The sequence below is a fragment of the Phalacrocorax carbo genome, chromosome 3 (assembly GCF_963921805.1).
Source record: "Phalacrocorax carbo chromosome 3, bPhaCar2.1, whole genome shotgun sequence".
NCBI lineage: Eukaryota > Metazoa > Chordata > Aves > Suliformes > Phalacrocoracidae > Phalacrocorax > Phalacrocorax carbo.
Window position 1 is genome coordinate 34,023,770 of NC_087515.1, and position 18,896 is coordinate 34,042,665.

The 18,896-nt window shown below is 36.4% G+C and overlaps 1 protein-coding gene across 23 annotated transcripts in view; it reads right to left on the reverse strand.

The window, feature by feature from the left end:
• The window catches only part of NRXN1 (neurexin 1), a 726,568-nt gene that overhangs the window by 407,472 nt on the left and 300,200 nt on the right, over nucleotides 1-18,896 (reverse strand). For 15 of the 23 annotated variants that reach the window (XM_064446453.1, XM_064446462.1, XM_064446456.1 and 12 more), the window contains 3 exons: nucleotides 11,163-11,546; nucleotides 3,184-3,387; nucleotides 982-1,008 (listed from right to left, as the gene is read on the reverse strand). In XM_064446453.1, the coding sequence (XP_064302523.1) occupies nucleotides 982-1,008; nucleotides 3,184-3,387; nucleotides 11,163-11,546 (615 nt within the window). The remainder of the gene's footprint in view (nucleotides 1-981; nucleotides 1,009-3,183; nucleotides 3,388-11,162; nucleotides 11,547-18,896) is intronic. The other 8 variants (XM_064446475.1, XM_064446474.1, XM_064446472.1 and 5 more) reach the window with 1 other exon arrangement.

Consider the following 18,896-nt stretch of genomic DNA (forward strand, 5'->3'; position numbering starts at 1 on the left):
CTGTTATGGAATGTTATGTTAACATCTTTTGGGAAAGTATTAAGAACCACAAATTCTACCTATGCCATTTGTTGTTTAGCTGTGTTTCTATTTGCATAAAGCCAGTCCTCTGGCCTGCAAAACCTGTTAGGAAGGGAAAGAAAAAAGAACCCAAAACTCAAATCTACCATACTTACTATCATATAATTTTCTTGACACCATTCAGGAATTCCATAGACTCAAAATAAAATCACAGTCCTTTTTCTCCTTTCAGAATATAGTCTCTTAATCCAAATAATATGAGAGAAGTTAAAATTTAGTCCATTCATCTGGCAAATGTTTCCCTCTGTTTCATAAACATGCATATCACAGAGAAAAATTGTTCAATTTAAGGCTTCTTACATGATTAGAGTGTAAAAAATCATCATAGAAATATGGTTATTCTCAGACTTAATAATGTCCTTATTGTAATGTATTACATTTCCATAAAACAAAGATTTAGTAAAACCAACTGTTTTATAAGCAGCCAATAAATACAGTTAATTGTCTAGGAGGATTATAAAATAGGAATTCTTGTCGTACAGACAATTATGTTCCAACAGTCTCACCACAAGTTAGAGGTAAAATATCACATAAACTAGGAGGACATGGGGGAAAATATGCGACAGCTTATCAGAAATGCTGGTTCAGAAATTCTGTGGCTACTGCCAATAAAATAGCCCATCTAGGATAATACAGTACTACAGGTACCTTTTCCTCTATGTATGTCTACAACCTGTAGAATACTTCCTTTTTTAATATTCTAGTTAGAAGTTATATCCTATGGGAAGGACAAAAAATATACACTGGAGTATATGATGACTTTTTACACAACGATAATTAATCATCACATTTCATTAATAAATTATCAAGCACTTGCAAGCTGTCCACAAACTTTTTCATCTAGTTTGCATATTTTATAATGGTGGAATAACATTTTAAAAAGTTTGAATAGGCACTTACTGGAATTACAGTTAATCCTGATACAGTCTAGATGGGGAAGAATAGATGAAAAATGAAAATTTATCCTTCAAGGTAATAGCTGCAGACATCCAATAAAATCACAGTCCACCCTTCCGGGGACAGACACATGCAAATATGGCCACTCCATATCATCAATCTTTACATACTGTTATAACCCAGATATACTGCGATAAATCTTTATAAATAGAAACGACAAATAGGGTAAAAATGGCCAATTTCAAACAAAGCTACATGGTGACAAATCTAAGTGAAAAATCAGGATTAAATGTCAAAGATGCTTAACTGAGGCAGGCTGCAACTTTCTCCCCATCTGTGAAAGAACAGGTAATTTCTCTCAATGCAATTAGAAAGTGCTCCGTCACAATGGGTCATAGAGCAAGCCCGGCCACAACCAGACATCTTGGACAACTTATGTATAGTATACCTCAAAGGCTGATCTTCAAAATCTAAGTAGCAAAATACAAAGCTCTGTCCCCAGGCCTATAAATAGGGGTTTGTGGGTTTACGTTTTCCTAAGGCATAGACTTAAGAAATTAACAGTGCCTACATTTAAGCTATACTAATATACATAAAAAAATAACATAAACACTGATAGAGAATCCTGTCTATTTTCAGCTTATTTCCTTGCCTGACTTAAATAAAAAAGAAAAAAAAAAAAAGGGGGGGGGGGGGATGGGGGGGTGTTGGTGTTGGAGAAAGAAACAATATCACTAGGGCATGGATTTACTTGCTTTCTTGAACTACAGAAGTAGGCAAAAGCTGACAGAGGGTGGTGTTTTGTATAGAAAGAGAATGACCTGGTCTGTAGCAGGATCCTCTGCGGGGCTACCTGCATTTATTACTGAAAAAAAAAAAATAATCTACACCACGCTACTTGGTCCGTACAGCTGCTCCTGGGTTATACCTTTGAGGAACATATATACCATCAAACCTAGATTTTGTTTCCATATAGCTGAGTTTGTCATGTGTCGTCAACCGCATCAGAAAAGTGGTTGCAAACAGCCAAGGACCAGCACCCGCACATCCCCTTTTACAGAAAGCGCTCCGGCTCCGCGCCGCCCGCAGCCTGCTGCAGCCCCGGCTCGACGCTAGAGGGGACTGTAAGAGAAGAGTAAACAAGGAAACCCTTTGCTTCTCCTTCTCCCGTCACGAAAGCTAAACACCAGGACAGTATTTCAGCGAGCAACGCTTTTGTGAAGTGGAGGGTTCGGTGATTATTTTCTTTCTCTTCCCCACATGCTTTCTGGAAATCATTTTATCTGCGATTAAAGCAATGAAGTGCTTAATGCCCTTTCCAAATAGCTTTTCACTGAATGGGAAAGACTGCACTGAGTGTACTTCTGTTCCCTTCTGGGTCCTGACTTGGACTTATTCATAAGTAGGGCAGAAGTGCCTGCTTTTTTTTTTTGCCTTTTTTTTTTATTACACTAGAGAAAACCATGACCTAATGTTTTGTCCATCATATTTCGAACGAGGAAACCGATATATTTTTCTGTAAAAGGGCTTGTGCATCCTGTGTTCACACGGCTGTTTGCTGAGGGCCGCAGTCTTTGGGCATTGAAGGGTTGTGTTATCGTTCGATACTACAAAAATACCGCTACAGAATTGTTTAAAAAAGAGGAGATGGATTTACTATAGATTTGACACCTAAAAAAAGGAGACCAAGAAATCCATCAGTGGGAATATCTAATCACAACATTTTCAGTGTTAAAACTAGAAATTCTTTGATACATTTGCATCTTGTGCATTAATTGGTGGAGGTAAAACTGAACTGACCTACATACGCATTGTTTCTGCTTGCACGTTTATATTGTGGAGTTGCTACTGTGAAGCCGTCGTGGAGGGAGATCATACCTCCACAACAAAGAATAATACTTTAGCCCAAAAATACCACTGATGAATTAGTCTTCTCTTTTTAGAATACACAATAGTACAAAAATATTGTGATGGATTATGTTAAGACTATATAAAGAATACAAAAATGCAAAAGAAAACAAAATAAAGTATAATAATGGGCATGTATTTGTGTGTGTATGTACATACGCAAATGTTGCATTGACACGTGTTTATATATCATTTCTGTTTACTTTTAATGTTAAAACAGGCTGTTTCGTAAATGTTTGCAAGCAAAAAGAAAAATGTAAAGAAAAATGTTAATTTCTTGGAGGAAGAGTTTGTTACCTAGGTTGACCGTTAGTTTAACTCGTCCTGCATCCAACTCTAAACGAAGGGTATCTGCAGATTCCCTAGAAGTAGTTGCCATTAAAATGCCATAAGCTCGCTGAGACCTGAACCGTAAAGAAACGTCTTCGGCCTCTGTATGCATCACAACAGGGAGCTGTATTTTCATAAACATACTTCCGTCATAGCTTAAAATTGTTGCCTCTGAAAACATAAAGGGAAAAAACAATTATTAAAGAATTATATTATTTTTACTGAAAATGCTTAAAGAGAAGATGGTAAATTTCTATTCAGTCAGTATGACAGAAAAAATGTAATTCAGAATTATTACTGGGAAGCAAAGTTAGGTTTGGGGTTTTTTTGTTAGGTTTTTTTTTGGTTGGTTGGTTGGTTTGGTTTTAAGCTGTGTATTTTGGTGCTTTTTAAAGTAACTGAATTGCTCTTTTAATGAACCAGCCATTCATGTATGCATCTTAAGCAGATGGGTAAAATCACATGTGAAGAAATACTTGCAAGACTAGGCCTATGCTACTCAAAATCGGTCAAAGCCAGTAAAAGCCAAACCTTCAGGTAAACCTTACATCCTGTTAAAAGGTAATGTCTGTCTATCATCCACCTAGATAGCTACCTTAGGATACTTCATGTATAAGCCTATGAGAATTGCTGCTACTACCACAGTTGCAATTATCATCTAGTTAGCAAAAAGCTGCCTGAAATGGGTAGATATCCCCAGCGTGGTTTGGACGGAGCACAGATTGCTTTATGACCACAATGACTGCAGTATGACAGAATCAAAAACATGTGTACAAACATTACGACAGCCTCAACAAGAGGATCGAGACTGGACTTGGCATATTGAGGGTAAGATCTTAAAACCCCTGAGACAAGCAAATAACTGTCACTTCCAGACATTACAGGAAACCCTCTCGGCAAGCGGCTCTGGCACAGAGCGGTCACAGTCTGTTAGACCCCAGAGCAACCAGCCACAAGTCTTTTCCTAGCCTTCAGGTTAGTAACAAGAAAGGTAGCAGAAAGACTGTATCTCTTCTCATAGGGAGGCACAGCAGTTCCTAGAAAGCAAAGGACACATCTGTTTCTGAAACTTCTTAGGAAGTCTTTTTTTTGCAGGATGATCAAGCATTGCCACCAGTTAACCACCACAGCCTTTGGAAACAGCTCTTAGGTTCATGGACAGTAGCACATCATGGTGGAAGAAGCAGTATGCGAGCAGCATCCTTTACCCCAAGCCAATAGTCAGTGGGCAGACTGCCAGGAATTTCAGTAGGCTCTGCAGTAACATAAAAAACCAACCATACCTCACAACTAAAACCACTCCCTGAATGGCAAAATATACTATCTGAATGTGCCCCGTTTTATGCACATCTGATTGCTTACCTACCACTAATTCACTAGAGACCTTCTAACTTCTTCCACGTGCCTCCTACATTCTATAACCCACCTGAAACCTCTCAGTCTTAGAATATTGTTGAAGTGTTAGATGATGAGGTCTAAACAGGATGCTACAGAATCTTTTTTAGAAAAAGATGCAACAGTTTTGTTAAAGCCCTTTCCATTGCATACCTTGTGTACTGTTAAAGATAGATAAGCTCTTCAAGGCTTCCAGCCTACACAGTTCATGGAAGGACAAGATATTCCACTGCCTCTGATATGCTCACAGAGTTAAAAATTATAGAAGGTATGTTCATTAATAATTCCAGACTTCCCCAATACAAATTAGAAGAAAACAGTTTGATGTTGCAAAAAAGAGATTACTAATACTGGCGTGAAAATCACTAGACGCAACAGGTTAGAAGAATACATTTACAGGTGTCATGATTTCTAACCATGAGGTAATAATGTTTTCTGCATATTCTAAATCTAAAATTTTTCTGTGAAGCAGATTAAATACCTAACTCTTACCAGCCTGATAAGAGATTTCAAGTCAAAGAGTTTTCAGTGGGAGGGGATTTGGTTTTTTGATTGTTTGGCTTTGGGTTTCTTGGAGGGGGGGCAGGGGGGAGTGGGGGACAAGCAGGGGCTTACAATTCATTGCTATATCTAGCTGTCTAGTCTGTGCATGAAAAGCTCCCAAGATCCTTATCAAGGTAAACATAATTTAGGTAATTAAAGAAGTCCAGCATAAAAGTTTAAGTTACATGCTAATATAAGAGAAAACAAAAGGCATTTTATATTATCTATGAAAAAAAGACATTAATATTATTCAGAGTTTTCATAAACTGAGCAAAATCAGATGTTACAGGATGAACAGCCTTTGAAAACACTAGAGGACTGTTGCTAATAAATTATCTTATGATAATGTAAAAGAAAGTTTTCAGAATCAGCACTGGTACTATTTGTTGGCTTTCCTATAAAGTCTTTCAGAAAATTATAGAAAAAGGAGAGAAGGAACTGCCTTAATTTAATCAGAGATGACCTGTGAGTATTTAACACCATGGTGAACAGACCTGATGTGATTAGATACTCAATCCTCCTAAACCATACTGTGCCAGTTATTTTGGAAACAGATGTTCCAAGAACAGACCAAGGAGACTGAACAGAAGATCAAAGGACTTAAAAGCTCTGGGGCAACGAGAAAACCTCCTCATGTCAAGAAGCTCCTTTCAGTATGGGGAACTCCAAGTCACAGGCTTTCTAAATACAAAGGTAAAAGAAAAAAAAAAAAAATCCACAAAACTGTCAGGAAGCAGGGATGATTTGACCGAAGTAGATTTAGCACTGCCCTAAGAGCTCTAACCAAAGATCAGAGACACTACATATTCCTAAAATAAAAAAAAATACAACTATGCTGAGTTTACTCTCTTGAAATTAGTCTGCTGGTACAAGTGTTGTCAGGAAAAACTTTGATTGTTAAACCATTATTAAATGATTGCTACATTACAAAGGTTGAATGATACTTTGTCAATATTGTGCACCTCTAAGGATGGCTAGCTGTGTTTTCCCATGTGAATCACCTATCAACTCAGCATCTCTTCCACTTGACTTAGCATTGCTCTCAGCTCTGCAAATCTCCATGTTCTGTTGGTCTTGGCTGGACAGAAGGCATCTAGTAGTACATGCATAAGACACTTGATTGACAGCACAAGGAATTTCCTCTTCCCTTATTGGTGTCTCTCTTATAAATTCTTTGTGGCAATGCCTAATTACCCTATCATTATGCTTGGTGGCATATATTCACAGAGAGCTTTGTTTTTCAGACAGTAGGGAGACAGTTTTCAGGATGAAATAAGAAGGGCTTGTTTTGTTTTGACTTTCCTAGAACTAGAGATGTTTTCAGTTGTTTAATGGAATTGATTCCATCCTGCAGTTGCCTCAGTTGTCCAGAATGGACTGTTAATTTGGAAATCCTGGTCAGCAAGATAGTGTTCTGAATGAGGAGAGGCCATGGGGGTTACACCAGTTATGCAAATCTCAAAGGAGCATTTTTGGCTAAAAGTGTGTATTATTTTTGCCCTTAACTTTTACTATTTTTGCTTTGGACCAACTAATTCCAGAAAGCTATGTGTCTCATTTTATTTTGAGACCTCTGCTGGTAACTGTTCTCATACAAGTGTTGGTAGAATGTCTTTTTTTCTCTTATTCAGCTTCCTCTTAATTATTAGATTAAATGCTAACAGACCATAAGTTTAGCCCAGAATGTGCTATTCATTAAAAGGATCAGAGTCTCCACGACAGGGAATAATAATTTTACTACCGCTTCACTGTTCAAAGCATACCATCAAAAAGAAAAATAGCAGAAAAATCCTTATAAAACTCTACTGACAATTTTTTGTGGCAGCAAATAAGTGCATACAGTAGAGTTATTAACAAGAAATAATCAGTAAGATATAATTCAGAGACTGATAAAAATTATTTTATACATTCTTTCTTCAATATTTTTATAGGTCTGACAATTAAAAATCCATGCTGCTTCTGTGCTAAAAAGCAACCAACCAAAACAAATGAGAAAACACTGAAGGTTTCAGTTCCCTTCTCCATTTTTTCCCTTCAATTTGGTTCTGATTAAAATCTCCAGGGCTGGATACTCTTCCTTCCTATACATATACATACACTACCTTAATCAGCACTGTGCCTATCACCAAAGGATGCACACACTAGTACTGATATGAGAGGAGATTCGGGACCTTAATTTTCACTAGGGCTGGGATTACATAAACTCCTGAAGAGTCTGAGGCACCTAATCTTCCAGAAACTTTCCTACACCTGTTCCTACCCTCAGAAATGCTCAGCCTTATATTTATGGGGGAAACCAAATTTTCTGCATAGATGTTATTCTTCAATTCACAGCTTATTTAAATTAAAGTGAAAGAAGTATGGGCTAGGCATTTGAATTTCAGAGTTGTTCCTCGTAAGTTTTGCACTCAAGTTTGTGTTGTTTTTAACAACATGGTGCTTGGCAAGCGTGGATGCTTACTGCATGTATTTTAATAAATAAAACAGGATCTTGTTTCCTCTGGACCCCTTGTGGCACCTCTGAATTCCTAAAGACAGAATTATTAATTTTCCCTGCTTTTTCAGTTTCAAAGTGTCTGCAATAATATGAGGACTGTGTTGCAGCCCACAGAGCCATTTTTAAAGCATAAAATCAACCTCTCTGTTTGCTGTCTCTGAAATAACACACAAACTTTGCCCAGAAAGTGACAGATGATACAGTGCAGAGCCATGCCGGGAACTATGTGAACAATCTGGATCATCAATAATCAAGTATTCAGGTTTGCTCTCTGACCCTGTTGCATTTACCAGAGCAACAATACCTTGCCCTGAAAACACTCACTGATATATATGATTTTACTCCTATAAATTGCCTGAGTATTCAAGTATATCAATGGCTACTGGTTCAAATTCAAACTTTTCATTTTTATTCTATTCACAGGTACACTTCAGGGCATGGTTTAGGAAGCATGGTTGTATTGGGTTGACGGCTGGACTTGATGATCCTAGAGGTCTTTTCCAGCCTTAATAATTCTATGATTTATACACTCATCTAAGCACTGGTTGCATGTTTTCTATGGCAGCTACTTCAGTCCATCTGGGCCCAAAGCTGCAGCCTCACGAGTAACCTTTCCATCAATCTGATGGAAACAATCCCTGATATGAAATTAGTTACTAGATAATAAATGAATAAAAGTTGAAATGATTCCTCCTAATTTCTACACTGGTATTATTTCAGGGCAGAGATCCTAAGTCACACTGTAAAGGTGCTAGAACTTTAACACACAGGACCAATTCTTTAATTTAAGTCAGAGATGGAACGACTGTAGTATGTTGAACATGTGATTCTTCATAACACCTATCATCACATCACCTGTATTTTTCTATTTTTAATTTTTAAAGCATCCAGAGATGATGCAAGGAATGAAAGCTATATTTCTTTATTTAATATGTGTATGTGTGTATGCAGGTTTGTGTGCATGCATAGTGTGGACATCTACACACACACATTCTAATTTAAATATATTTTCTCCTCAGAAATGTCACTTTGATAAATCTTTCTTTGCCTGCCTACTTTTCCTTATCACTGTTTGATGAATTTACTCTTGTGCATTGCTCCTAGCCATCCAGACAAAAGTATACACCTGCAAAGGACTTTGCCAAGAGATAGTCACATATTGTGAACCACAGTCAAAGATAGGACGCCAAATTATATTGCTGTTACATCTGTCCATCCATCTGCTGTAGTTTCCATAATCTACTAAAGCCAATCTACAGATTATACTGATGTTTAACCTTACTGAAAAATCAAGAATAAAATCAAGAATAACTTGCAACAGGATAAAAAGCACATGGATATAAAAAATATTATTTTTAAGTATACTGAAATTAAAACAGAACTGAGTTGTGATCCATGCTTTTTTGTGCACTGATAAGCTGACCAAAATTATTTCAAATACTGTATTGTACATGATATAGCTACATATGGATATTAGGACTCCTGTTTTAGGGGAAACAGCAAGAAAAATTACAGTACTCAAAAGTAGCTACATGCTTTTGCTTACTGAAGATACCTTAATGACTCAAAATTAAGTTAAATATTCCAGTTGTTTTATCTCCAATATTTTATTCTAACGCTTTCTTTTCTTTGTGAAACTGTATTGTTTGTTGCAATGATCATGTTTCCATTTTATTTAAATTAGTTTGAATATTTATAATTGTGTTGTTTATATCACCAAATACAAAAGTTTATCAGTTACTGCACATGGGTAGCAGTTATAATAACTTTGTGTGGTAGGATGACAACACATCACTTTCCGAATCCCCAGAGCTATAATCTTATTAATTCATGACCATTAGAGATATGAACATTACTGGAAGGAGATCTCCTTTCAGTATAGTTTCCTCTGGAGAGAGAAACCCAAAAGCAGGAAACAATCCCATACTGTCTGAACTGCTGCACATATTTCTGTTGGACAAGAACCAAATACCATAGTAGAGAAGCCAACACCACCATCATAGTACCACCATCCCCACGAGGGGAATGCACTGGGAAAAATCAAGCTCTATATTCAAACATGGTTGAAAATGAAGTATGGGAAATGAAAAAGACAAAAGTTTCTACATAAAATATTACCACCTGTCAAATATATTTATTAGAAGTTGATATAATGAAGCCTGCTTTTAAGTTATTTGCAGATCTGCATGTGTTTTTGTCTCTAATGCACATGTTTCCTGGCGCTCAAGCTGAAAAAATGCAAATCCTATTTTTACTTCTGCCATATGTAATAGCAGAATTTTGCCACAGGGTGGTACAACAGACATGTTTAACTGAAGGCTTTTGTAATGCATCAGACAGCCCGGTTATGCCCTCTGCCAGCTTCACTCCACCAGTAACAGAACAATCTGGAGACCTCATAATAACTGGCTGAGCGCCAAAGGCGTATGTATTCAAAAAATAAGACAGAAGAACCAGAAGAAACTGTGAATCTCCTTGCAAATGCTGATAATACGATGGTATTAATTCTACATAACTGCACGTCTATTTACATACAACTTAAACATTCATCTGGTTTTTAAAGAAAACATTTTTGTTTCATCTTGCTAACTAGAAAAATGAATCAAGATAGATGGAAAGAATTTATGTTCCCCATCAATAAATTTTAGGTTTAGATTTTGGCTTGAAGAGAAACCGTACTATGTCAACTGTGAGACAAAAAAATACAACTTCTGTCATTGAAACATTACCTATTTCAATGACTATTAAAATAAATACCTAAAATATTAACTAAGCTTTTTATTGTTTTCCTACTTACATTAAAATCTTTTATTAGTGTACTTTGTAATTTTAAATAAATTACAGAGTTTTCTTCCTATAAACTAACCTCAACCTCTGTCTTCCTTGCCACTATCCAGCTTTTCAGTTAAATAAATGGGGTTTGTCAACTTCACACTTACCTTTTCCGGGGAAGAGTGATTTAAGATAAGTAGAAACTGTCTCCTTGGGTACTACAATCTTTAAAAAAAAGTTAAATAAGAAATATAGATTCCTACACTGATTGTTTTGCTTTGACTCATGGCTGAAGTTCTGACCATGGATTTAAGTGATACTGTGGAATTCAGAAGTTAATTTAATTACACAGTGCTGTTGACACAAATAGGCAGAGAACAAGACCTCAGACTGAAATTGGAATGTGACTGTTTAGTAATGCAATAATAATTGAAATTATTTTCGCAAGCTTTTCAGAACTCAACAATGTATAATGAGACACAAAAAGAGACATTTTCTAAGAGACATTTAGCAGTACTGACTCTCTGTCATAGTCAACTAAAATACTTCATGGATCTTAGAAACTCCCCTAAGATATTTCCTCTAGAGTTACTTCTTTCAGTCTAGAGCAGGGCTCCATCTCACACCAGTGAAATCAAAGACTCTTTTTCTGCCTCAGAAGAGCTAATGATATTTTACAATTTCTAATAATTGTGCAGGATTCTATAAAGTAGAAATGCAGCCATCTCATGGAACCTACCTCTTCCGCACGATCTGCCAAGGTACCCTGTACCAGAGCAATCACAAACATATCTGTTCCACCCATCCCTGCATACACCATTGTTTTTACAGGGGTTGCTAAGGCAAGGTTTTGCCATTTCTCTTGAGCATGAGGGTTTTACTCCAGCTGTACTTTGAATTTCAGCCATCTGTCGAATATCTTTGCTTTGACCATCAATAAATAAATCTCTAATGCAGCCGACGTATCCATAATTGAGAAGTGCTGTCCACACCTCTGTTGGGAAGACGAGGCCGGCTTTATTTTCTGGTAAGCCTCCAAGATACAAGTCATCATCCAAGTCCAGAATTTCACTTTCCCCTGGTGCAGTATATGGTGTACGTAAAGTGTTCACAGATATGGTCCCTGAGAAGAAACAACAACAAAATGCATGACTTTCAAGACATTTCAAAGATTTTGGAACTGCTGGTTTTCCTCATTAATCTACAGGCCACATTAGCTCCTGGCAGGTATCTAATAAATGAAACATAGGTATTCTATTTGTACAGATATACAATAATAGATACACTTCATTAATTATAACGTAGTACAAAAACTGCCAGGAAGTAATCATTACGAAAACATGTATGCACAATACTGCATGGTGACAATATTAAAAAAAAAAGTTGAAATCACCATACCAATCTTGTAGGGGATATGCATTTCAGACTTATTTTCAGAAATATCCTGCTTGTTCAACAACAACAAAAAAATCTCTTCACTACCTCATATGTGCTTCAAAGCATTAAGGCTGAGGTTGCATTGATAGGTTGCAACCCGGGAGGCAAATCTGTGTCTTTGGTTTGGATCCAAAGACACAGTATTTTAAAAGACTCTCACCACTTTCAGCAGGCTTTGGATAAGACTTTTTTCTTTAAGTGCAGAAGGAAAATACTCTCATCAGCTGCCAGACGGGCAATCATTAAGAAGATAGTGATGTGCTCCTAGAGGGAAAATCAATACCTCTGACACTTACCTCAACATGTGTGCATGTTACAAAAAAAGGGAGAGAGGATGTATATAGAACCTCAGGAAATCAGAATTATCTTTTCCATTTAAGATTTAAAAGTAAACAAACAAAATTAAGCCTAAAATAAAGTTCCGTTTCTACAAAGTATCTGAACAAAGGAACTGTAACCAACTGTAAAGATCCTCTTTGCTCTACTTTTAAAAAGTAATGAGGTATCCAATTCTTACAATTTGAATAGGCAGAAAAACAAATTTAGTACATGGAGTCACAGAACATACTTATGTCAACCAAATTTAATTTTATTTACTAAGTAAAATCTCTTGAAGAAAGAATCTTCATGTAGGTCTTCACATAAGCAACTCCTTTCCATTCTATATGGGTGCAAAAGCAAGCAAAATATAAATCAAAACATTATATAGGCCACCAGATTATTATAATGTACCAGCCACATTATGCAACACTGTTATCTGCTGGACACACTATTAAAAGTGTATTATATTTATCACACATATTTTAAATTAACATGATTCACTACTTCCACTGTCAGCATGACACAGATTCCAGAAGATAAAACTGGTGATCAAAAATACTTTCAGTGTGGTGGGATTGGTGCATGAGAATAAGAAATGCAGAATTTTTACAGCATAAATGCTAAAATGTGAGTTTTAAGCAGAGGCAGGTCAGAAGACGATCATCCTCTTACTTGGATACATCCTACATTTTAGGTTCCTCTTTCAGCAATGAAGAGGAGTCCTGTGAGAGCTACATATTTTGTTTGTACTTTTGTTGGTTTAATAGGTTAACTTCAACAACATGGACAGAATTACTATCTAAACAGTTTGGACCTTTAGTAAAAGCTCTTCAGGGTAGAGGTCTTAGGAGATACAACTCCTGTGTGAGACTTGAGATGTATGGATTTTAGAAGGGCTGGATACTACTACAGCAGTTTCCCTACTACTACCAGAAGAGATCTAAAAAGAATATTTGAGAATGAGGTCTGTTTTCCCTTTTAGGTATTATCAGAAATGTTTTCTGTGTCATTGAATAAACACATAGATGTAAAGTGAACTTCCAGTCTTAACTGTAAGAAATAGGCATGTTGAACCAAGAACCTGTTTTCTTCCAAACCTCCACCTGTTTAAAACCGATAAGACTATTATATTTTGGTAACTCTAAATATTTGTATTACTGCTCACATTCTTGAAACAAAACTTAGCACTCATATGGAACATTTGCTACAGATTTGACCTTAGGCATACAAGAATAAACATTTTGAGGTTTGATTTTATTAATCAGCTGTCTCAAACAAGGACACCTGTGAATAACCTGTTAAACCAAGATCACTAACTTTTCTGAGAACATCCTAGGTATCAAGAAGGACTGCTTACAGGCAATAGATCATTCCTCCTTTAAAAAACAAAATTAAAGATTCTGTAAATATAAATCATACTTATGCTTAGAGTATTTCTTACTGCTATTATTGCTTGTTCCCACCTGTTGATGTACAGGCTAATTTAAGACCAAATGCTTTAAACCTATGTTCAGGCAGCACTTGCACTGATGCAAGATACTCAGCTGCAGCTTCCAACCTCAAGCTCATGTATTTGCAGAGTGTTGTTTTGGGCTGGACAAAGACACTTGTGTTTTCAAGCTATCCATGGTGCTAGAAGACACCTAAGCATCCATTTCTATTAAAAACAAAAATTCAACTAAGTCTTGATAGCTTTCAGTGCACAGGAAGAGACAGGTAAATCTCAGCCAATGTAGCTGTGACATTACAATGGTAGTTCAAGACGTAAGTTTTGCAAGCACAGAAGGCTGAGAGAGGTGAATGATAAAGGGGACCGTAGATAACCACTACACTCTAGTGACTGAATTATAATTAGGTGATAGATTGAAGCAGGAAAGTTTTTCTTCTGTATGTCATAAAGGATTACCCTGGAGAGAGCTTAAGTATTATTTTGAATAGATACCAATACCTCCTTAAAGAAATTAACCCTTCCTTTACCCTCCCTGAGAAACAACACCACATAAAATACTCCTTGGGAGAAGCCCTCTAAAATCTTAGTGTAATCATAGCATCTAATGACTATGGGTAGAATAACATAACAGGCAACAGCTCTTCTGTGCATCTTTTTCATGTTTTGGAAGGCCACAGAACCCCTATTACCCAGCTGGACTATCTCCAGTTTACTGCTGGACTTATCCATGACACTCAAGTGACCTACATACTATGTGTATTAACCGTAATCAAACAACTGTTAATTTAGCTTTTTAAAATCCTTTTTGTTGAGAGCTACACTAAGTCAAATAGCACCTGCAGAAGACTCACAGCTTTAATAACTGACTTTGGCTCAGCTGTTATGTAGGAGCTTGACCAAAATATCATATAGCACACTGTCTAAAATAAAAACTACAACTATAATACAAATAGGTTTTAGTCTAGCTAACAGCAGAAAACCCACGCCTGTGCACCAAGATTTTCATGCTATCAGTTACCAAGTTATCTGAATTTCTGGCTGAACTTCTAACAGCACGTCCAGGCGGCCTTACAACCATCACTGTGGTTGGTACCCAAATTACGTTTTACGTATCTCTGATAGGTAATGCAAACTTTACTTACTAATTTACTTATAAATGCAGGTGAAAAAAAAAAAAAACAAGAAAAATAATGAGGAATGAAAGAAGACTTCCAAAATCCATCAAAAATTATGTTTATTTTTAAATATCCTAAAATAAAATGGAAAACTCAAGTTCATACAACAGATCAGAAGTTATACTATTTCTTTGAAAAGAGCAACACTGAGGCAATAATGTCTGCCAGGAAACGAGCAGCTTACTTGCAAAGTGTCTTAATACTCAAAGTAAGAAAACTGTCTGTATTTCTACCAGAAAAAGAAAGAAATGGAAAAAAGCTGACAGAATTTGATTTGTCCAGCCTGAAAGAAGAAAAAGGGGAAGACTGAAAGACTATTTATTTTGTCTGGGAATCCATGACTTCAGACTCTAAAAACAGGTAGCATTTCTTATCTCCAGAGAGTGGACATAAATTTAAGGGTCCTATAATGACCTACAGGTGCTCTGATTCTACAAGCATTTCACCTGAGAGCAAAATGGAATCTAAACATTAAGAAACATCTTTATGTAGTGGAGAAACAGTCTGAGAAGAACTAATGAAATCACAATTTTTGGTGAGAATTATCAACTTAAAGGATAACTGATTAGTGGGCAGTGCTTCAAAAGGAAGAGTCAACAATATAAGTCAACAATAACATGCACACAAGCAAAATGGGTAATACATTGGGAGGTATAGAGAAGCCTATCACGCCACTTTTCTGAGCATTGTCAAAGTTTACCTTGAACTCTCAGCTGAGGAGACTGCAGAAGATGGCAATAAAATGGTCAATAGCTACAGAACGCGACATATAAGAACAGAGAGCAGCTCGGGTTTCTTAGTCTATGAAGAAAACTGAAGACTGACATAACAGCATTCAAATCATAAAAAGTATAGAGCTATGCCATGGAAAAAGTGTGGTGTATTTTACGCCTGCTGTGAACAAGAAAATTACAGACAAAATGGCTTGTTTTACATACAGAAATACTCAGTTTATGAATGATTACATGGAGAGGTTGTACATTGTCCACTGCTGGAGGTAACATAATAAACATCTGTCAAGACTGATGCAAGTGTGCTATCACTACTTTCATTGGAGGGGTAAAAGAGAGGACCTTTCAAGGTCACCCAATCTCAACTTTTCTATGAGATCATGAATAAACGAAAACCACTACCAAGATCATTTAAAGAATTTTCCTTAAAATGCAAGATAAACCCATTATCTCAAATATGTAAACTACTAACATTTGTTGAAATAGGAACATGTAAATCTGGAAGTTCTTAAAAGGTTGGAAAGATGAGGGAAGGAGAGTATATAGAAGTGTACATGTAAAAAAAGAACCTGCAACAATGCATGTAATGGATACCGGCAAAGCACTACTTACAGTGAGATACAGATTATAGTTTAGCTCTAATTACATACCCTAAGGATAATTTCTGGTATTTAAGATGAAACTCTAACTTTAGTTCAAAATTTCAGTGACTTCATAGCCCTTAAATGCTACCTACCTATGAATACATTCCGATAGATTCTGTTTTACACTGCCATACACAATCGGACATTGACAAGAAGAGTAAGTTTCTTCTCTGAGTTCACCATCTAATGATGATTTCCAAAGGATGAATGACAGTTTAGTCAAAACACTTGCAAGGTTATTCTTAAATATGCTAAACAGTTTAACAAAATTTTAAACAATACTCAATTCTCAGAAAACGGTTATTAGATCTAACTCTACTGTGTTAGAAGAAACACTGTGAGCAAAGGCCTTTACAGCTGCTTCATGGTTGTTGGGATTTTTCCCCCAATTCTTTTACTGAAGAGTTGGCAGTACTGTTAAAAGCAGAACAGACAAACATTTCCCTTAGGTATGAGTTATAAGCCTCCCCAATCATATTCATTATCTCAGCAATTTACTTTTTCATAAGTCTGTGTATAAGAAACTAAATCGTATCTCTAAATCTTGTCTCAATCCTAATCAGTTAAGCATGAAGATTGTAACTACAGCTACTACAGCTATTCTGACCTCTGTGCTTACCTTATGTGGCCTGTTTAGTTGCTCTTTGTGCATGTGAAACACATTTGCTTAGATAGAAATGGTGAAACGTCAGAGTAAGGCATTCTAAGTACGCTTTAATTCTTGCGTGCTAAAGCATATTATAGCTGTGATGAGGACTGTGACCAAAGCAAACAGCTCGTGGCCAAGATGGGGCACAAATGAAGCAGCTATGAAGCTACTGTCCTTCACAGGAATTCAGAATAACCACGAATACTGGAAGGGAACTCAGCTCACACGACAGGACAGAGGAGTTGCTACCAGGTTGGTGTCCTGTGCTGCATACATAGCAAAAAAGGCAGAACATGTGTTCTCTGCTCTGGTGCACACCTAGCAAGAAAGATGGACCCATGGAGAAGATATTAAATCTTTCTTTTCTTAACACTGGGAAATAGGGTCTCAGGAGTTCCTTCTCACTGAAGATCTGCTTTTTAGGTAAGGAAGCACTCAGAGCAGGTCTTACAGGTAGCAGGATGGGATTATAAGGTGAAAAACTTCTGTTGGAATATTAGGTCAAAATTTCCTTCAGCAAAAGGCAATTAAAGGGCATCATCTCTTCCCTCTTCCTTGTATCTCCCAAAATATGAAGGGATCAGAGGAATTACTAGTGAATAGGACCTGGATAAGTACAATTTAAAAATGTGCTTGCATTCCTTACACCTCCCCCACTGCAGTCCTAGACCGGCAACGGCAAAGTCAGTAGTTTAGAGGAGTGGACACTCCCTCTGACTGACAGTCCAGAAGAGAGCAAAGAATGAAAAATAAATCAAGTACTTGCTGATCCAGCTAATATGAAAGTCAAGGAACTTCTTGAGAAATGTCACAGCATTCTATTTTCTGAGAGAACCACTCTGCAATGGATTTGAAGGAGAGGAGTAAAAGGTTGCAAGACACCAAACTTATAAAAAATTTCCCATGTTATTTGAGCTACTTATTCATTAGCAGGAGAATCTCTTTCTTTATATATGATAGGTATTTTGTCAGCAGAAACAAGAATGTCTCAGAAAAGCCAAATATTTTTTTTATACAAGGTATATTCATTCACTTATACAAAAATTCTGAAGGTAAGTAAGTGAAAAGTGATCAAATTCATATGATTTCCAGTATGTTTGGTTTTGGCTAGAGAAAATAAATGAAAAAAGCCTCCTGGAAGAGTAAAGTGGATTTTATTATCATGGAAAAAAGCATAATAGACCAACATGTTTAAGTCATGAAGAAATAATCTAAACATAACACATTGGTACTTCCTGTTCCAATCAGAAGAGAATAGTAACATACAGTTCACTGTTTGTTTTAATTGTTAGGCAGTAATTTTACTTGGTTAAATCCAATTCAGTTTGTCAATCCATATACCTAAATATTTATTAACTATTCCTGGTAATAGTTCAGTGTTTTAGAATTAATTGGTACTACGGTCAGTTTTCAAGGGTGACAGGGTAAATGAAATTCACCCATCTTGATCACAGGAGAGTCATCAGCTGGACTAATTTTTCTTTTACATATATATTTGACTATTTATAATTCTACTTAAAAATAATATGCAGTCCTGATCACCAGGCATGTATTGCTTTATAAAATTAGTCTACATGCTTGCTGATGGATATCAACAGTTTTAAAGAACTAAATAAAGAATATCCTATACTCTCTTAATGGTACCTGTGAGCTACAGTTTTTGTGAAGCAATGAAAGTGCAGAACATATCTCCAAATGGAAATAATTGCTATGCATTTATTTCTTTTCTTTATAGTTGTGTTGACTTTGGATGTAATAATAAACTTTGCTTTCAGTGGAGTCCCACAGGCATGATTATTACAGGATTTACTGCCTCATAAGAATCACTGAAACAGCACTTAAGAAGGAAGCCTGAAATAAAGATTGTAGTATCAATAATATAACCACTGGATATTCAATCACAACTGAGGATTTTGAGAAGTTGTGTGTTTTGTTGTTTGGTTTTTTGGTTTTTGTTTGTTTGGGTTTTTTTTAACCTCAAGAAAAGTAAATAAGCAGCTGACATATTGTAATCAGAAAATCAAACTCTCTACAATTAGAATTTGAAGCCCTACAGCCTCGGAATC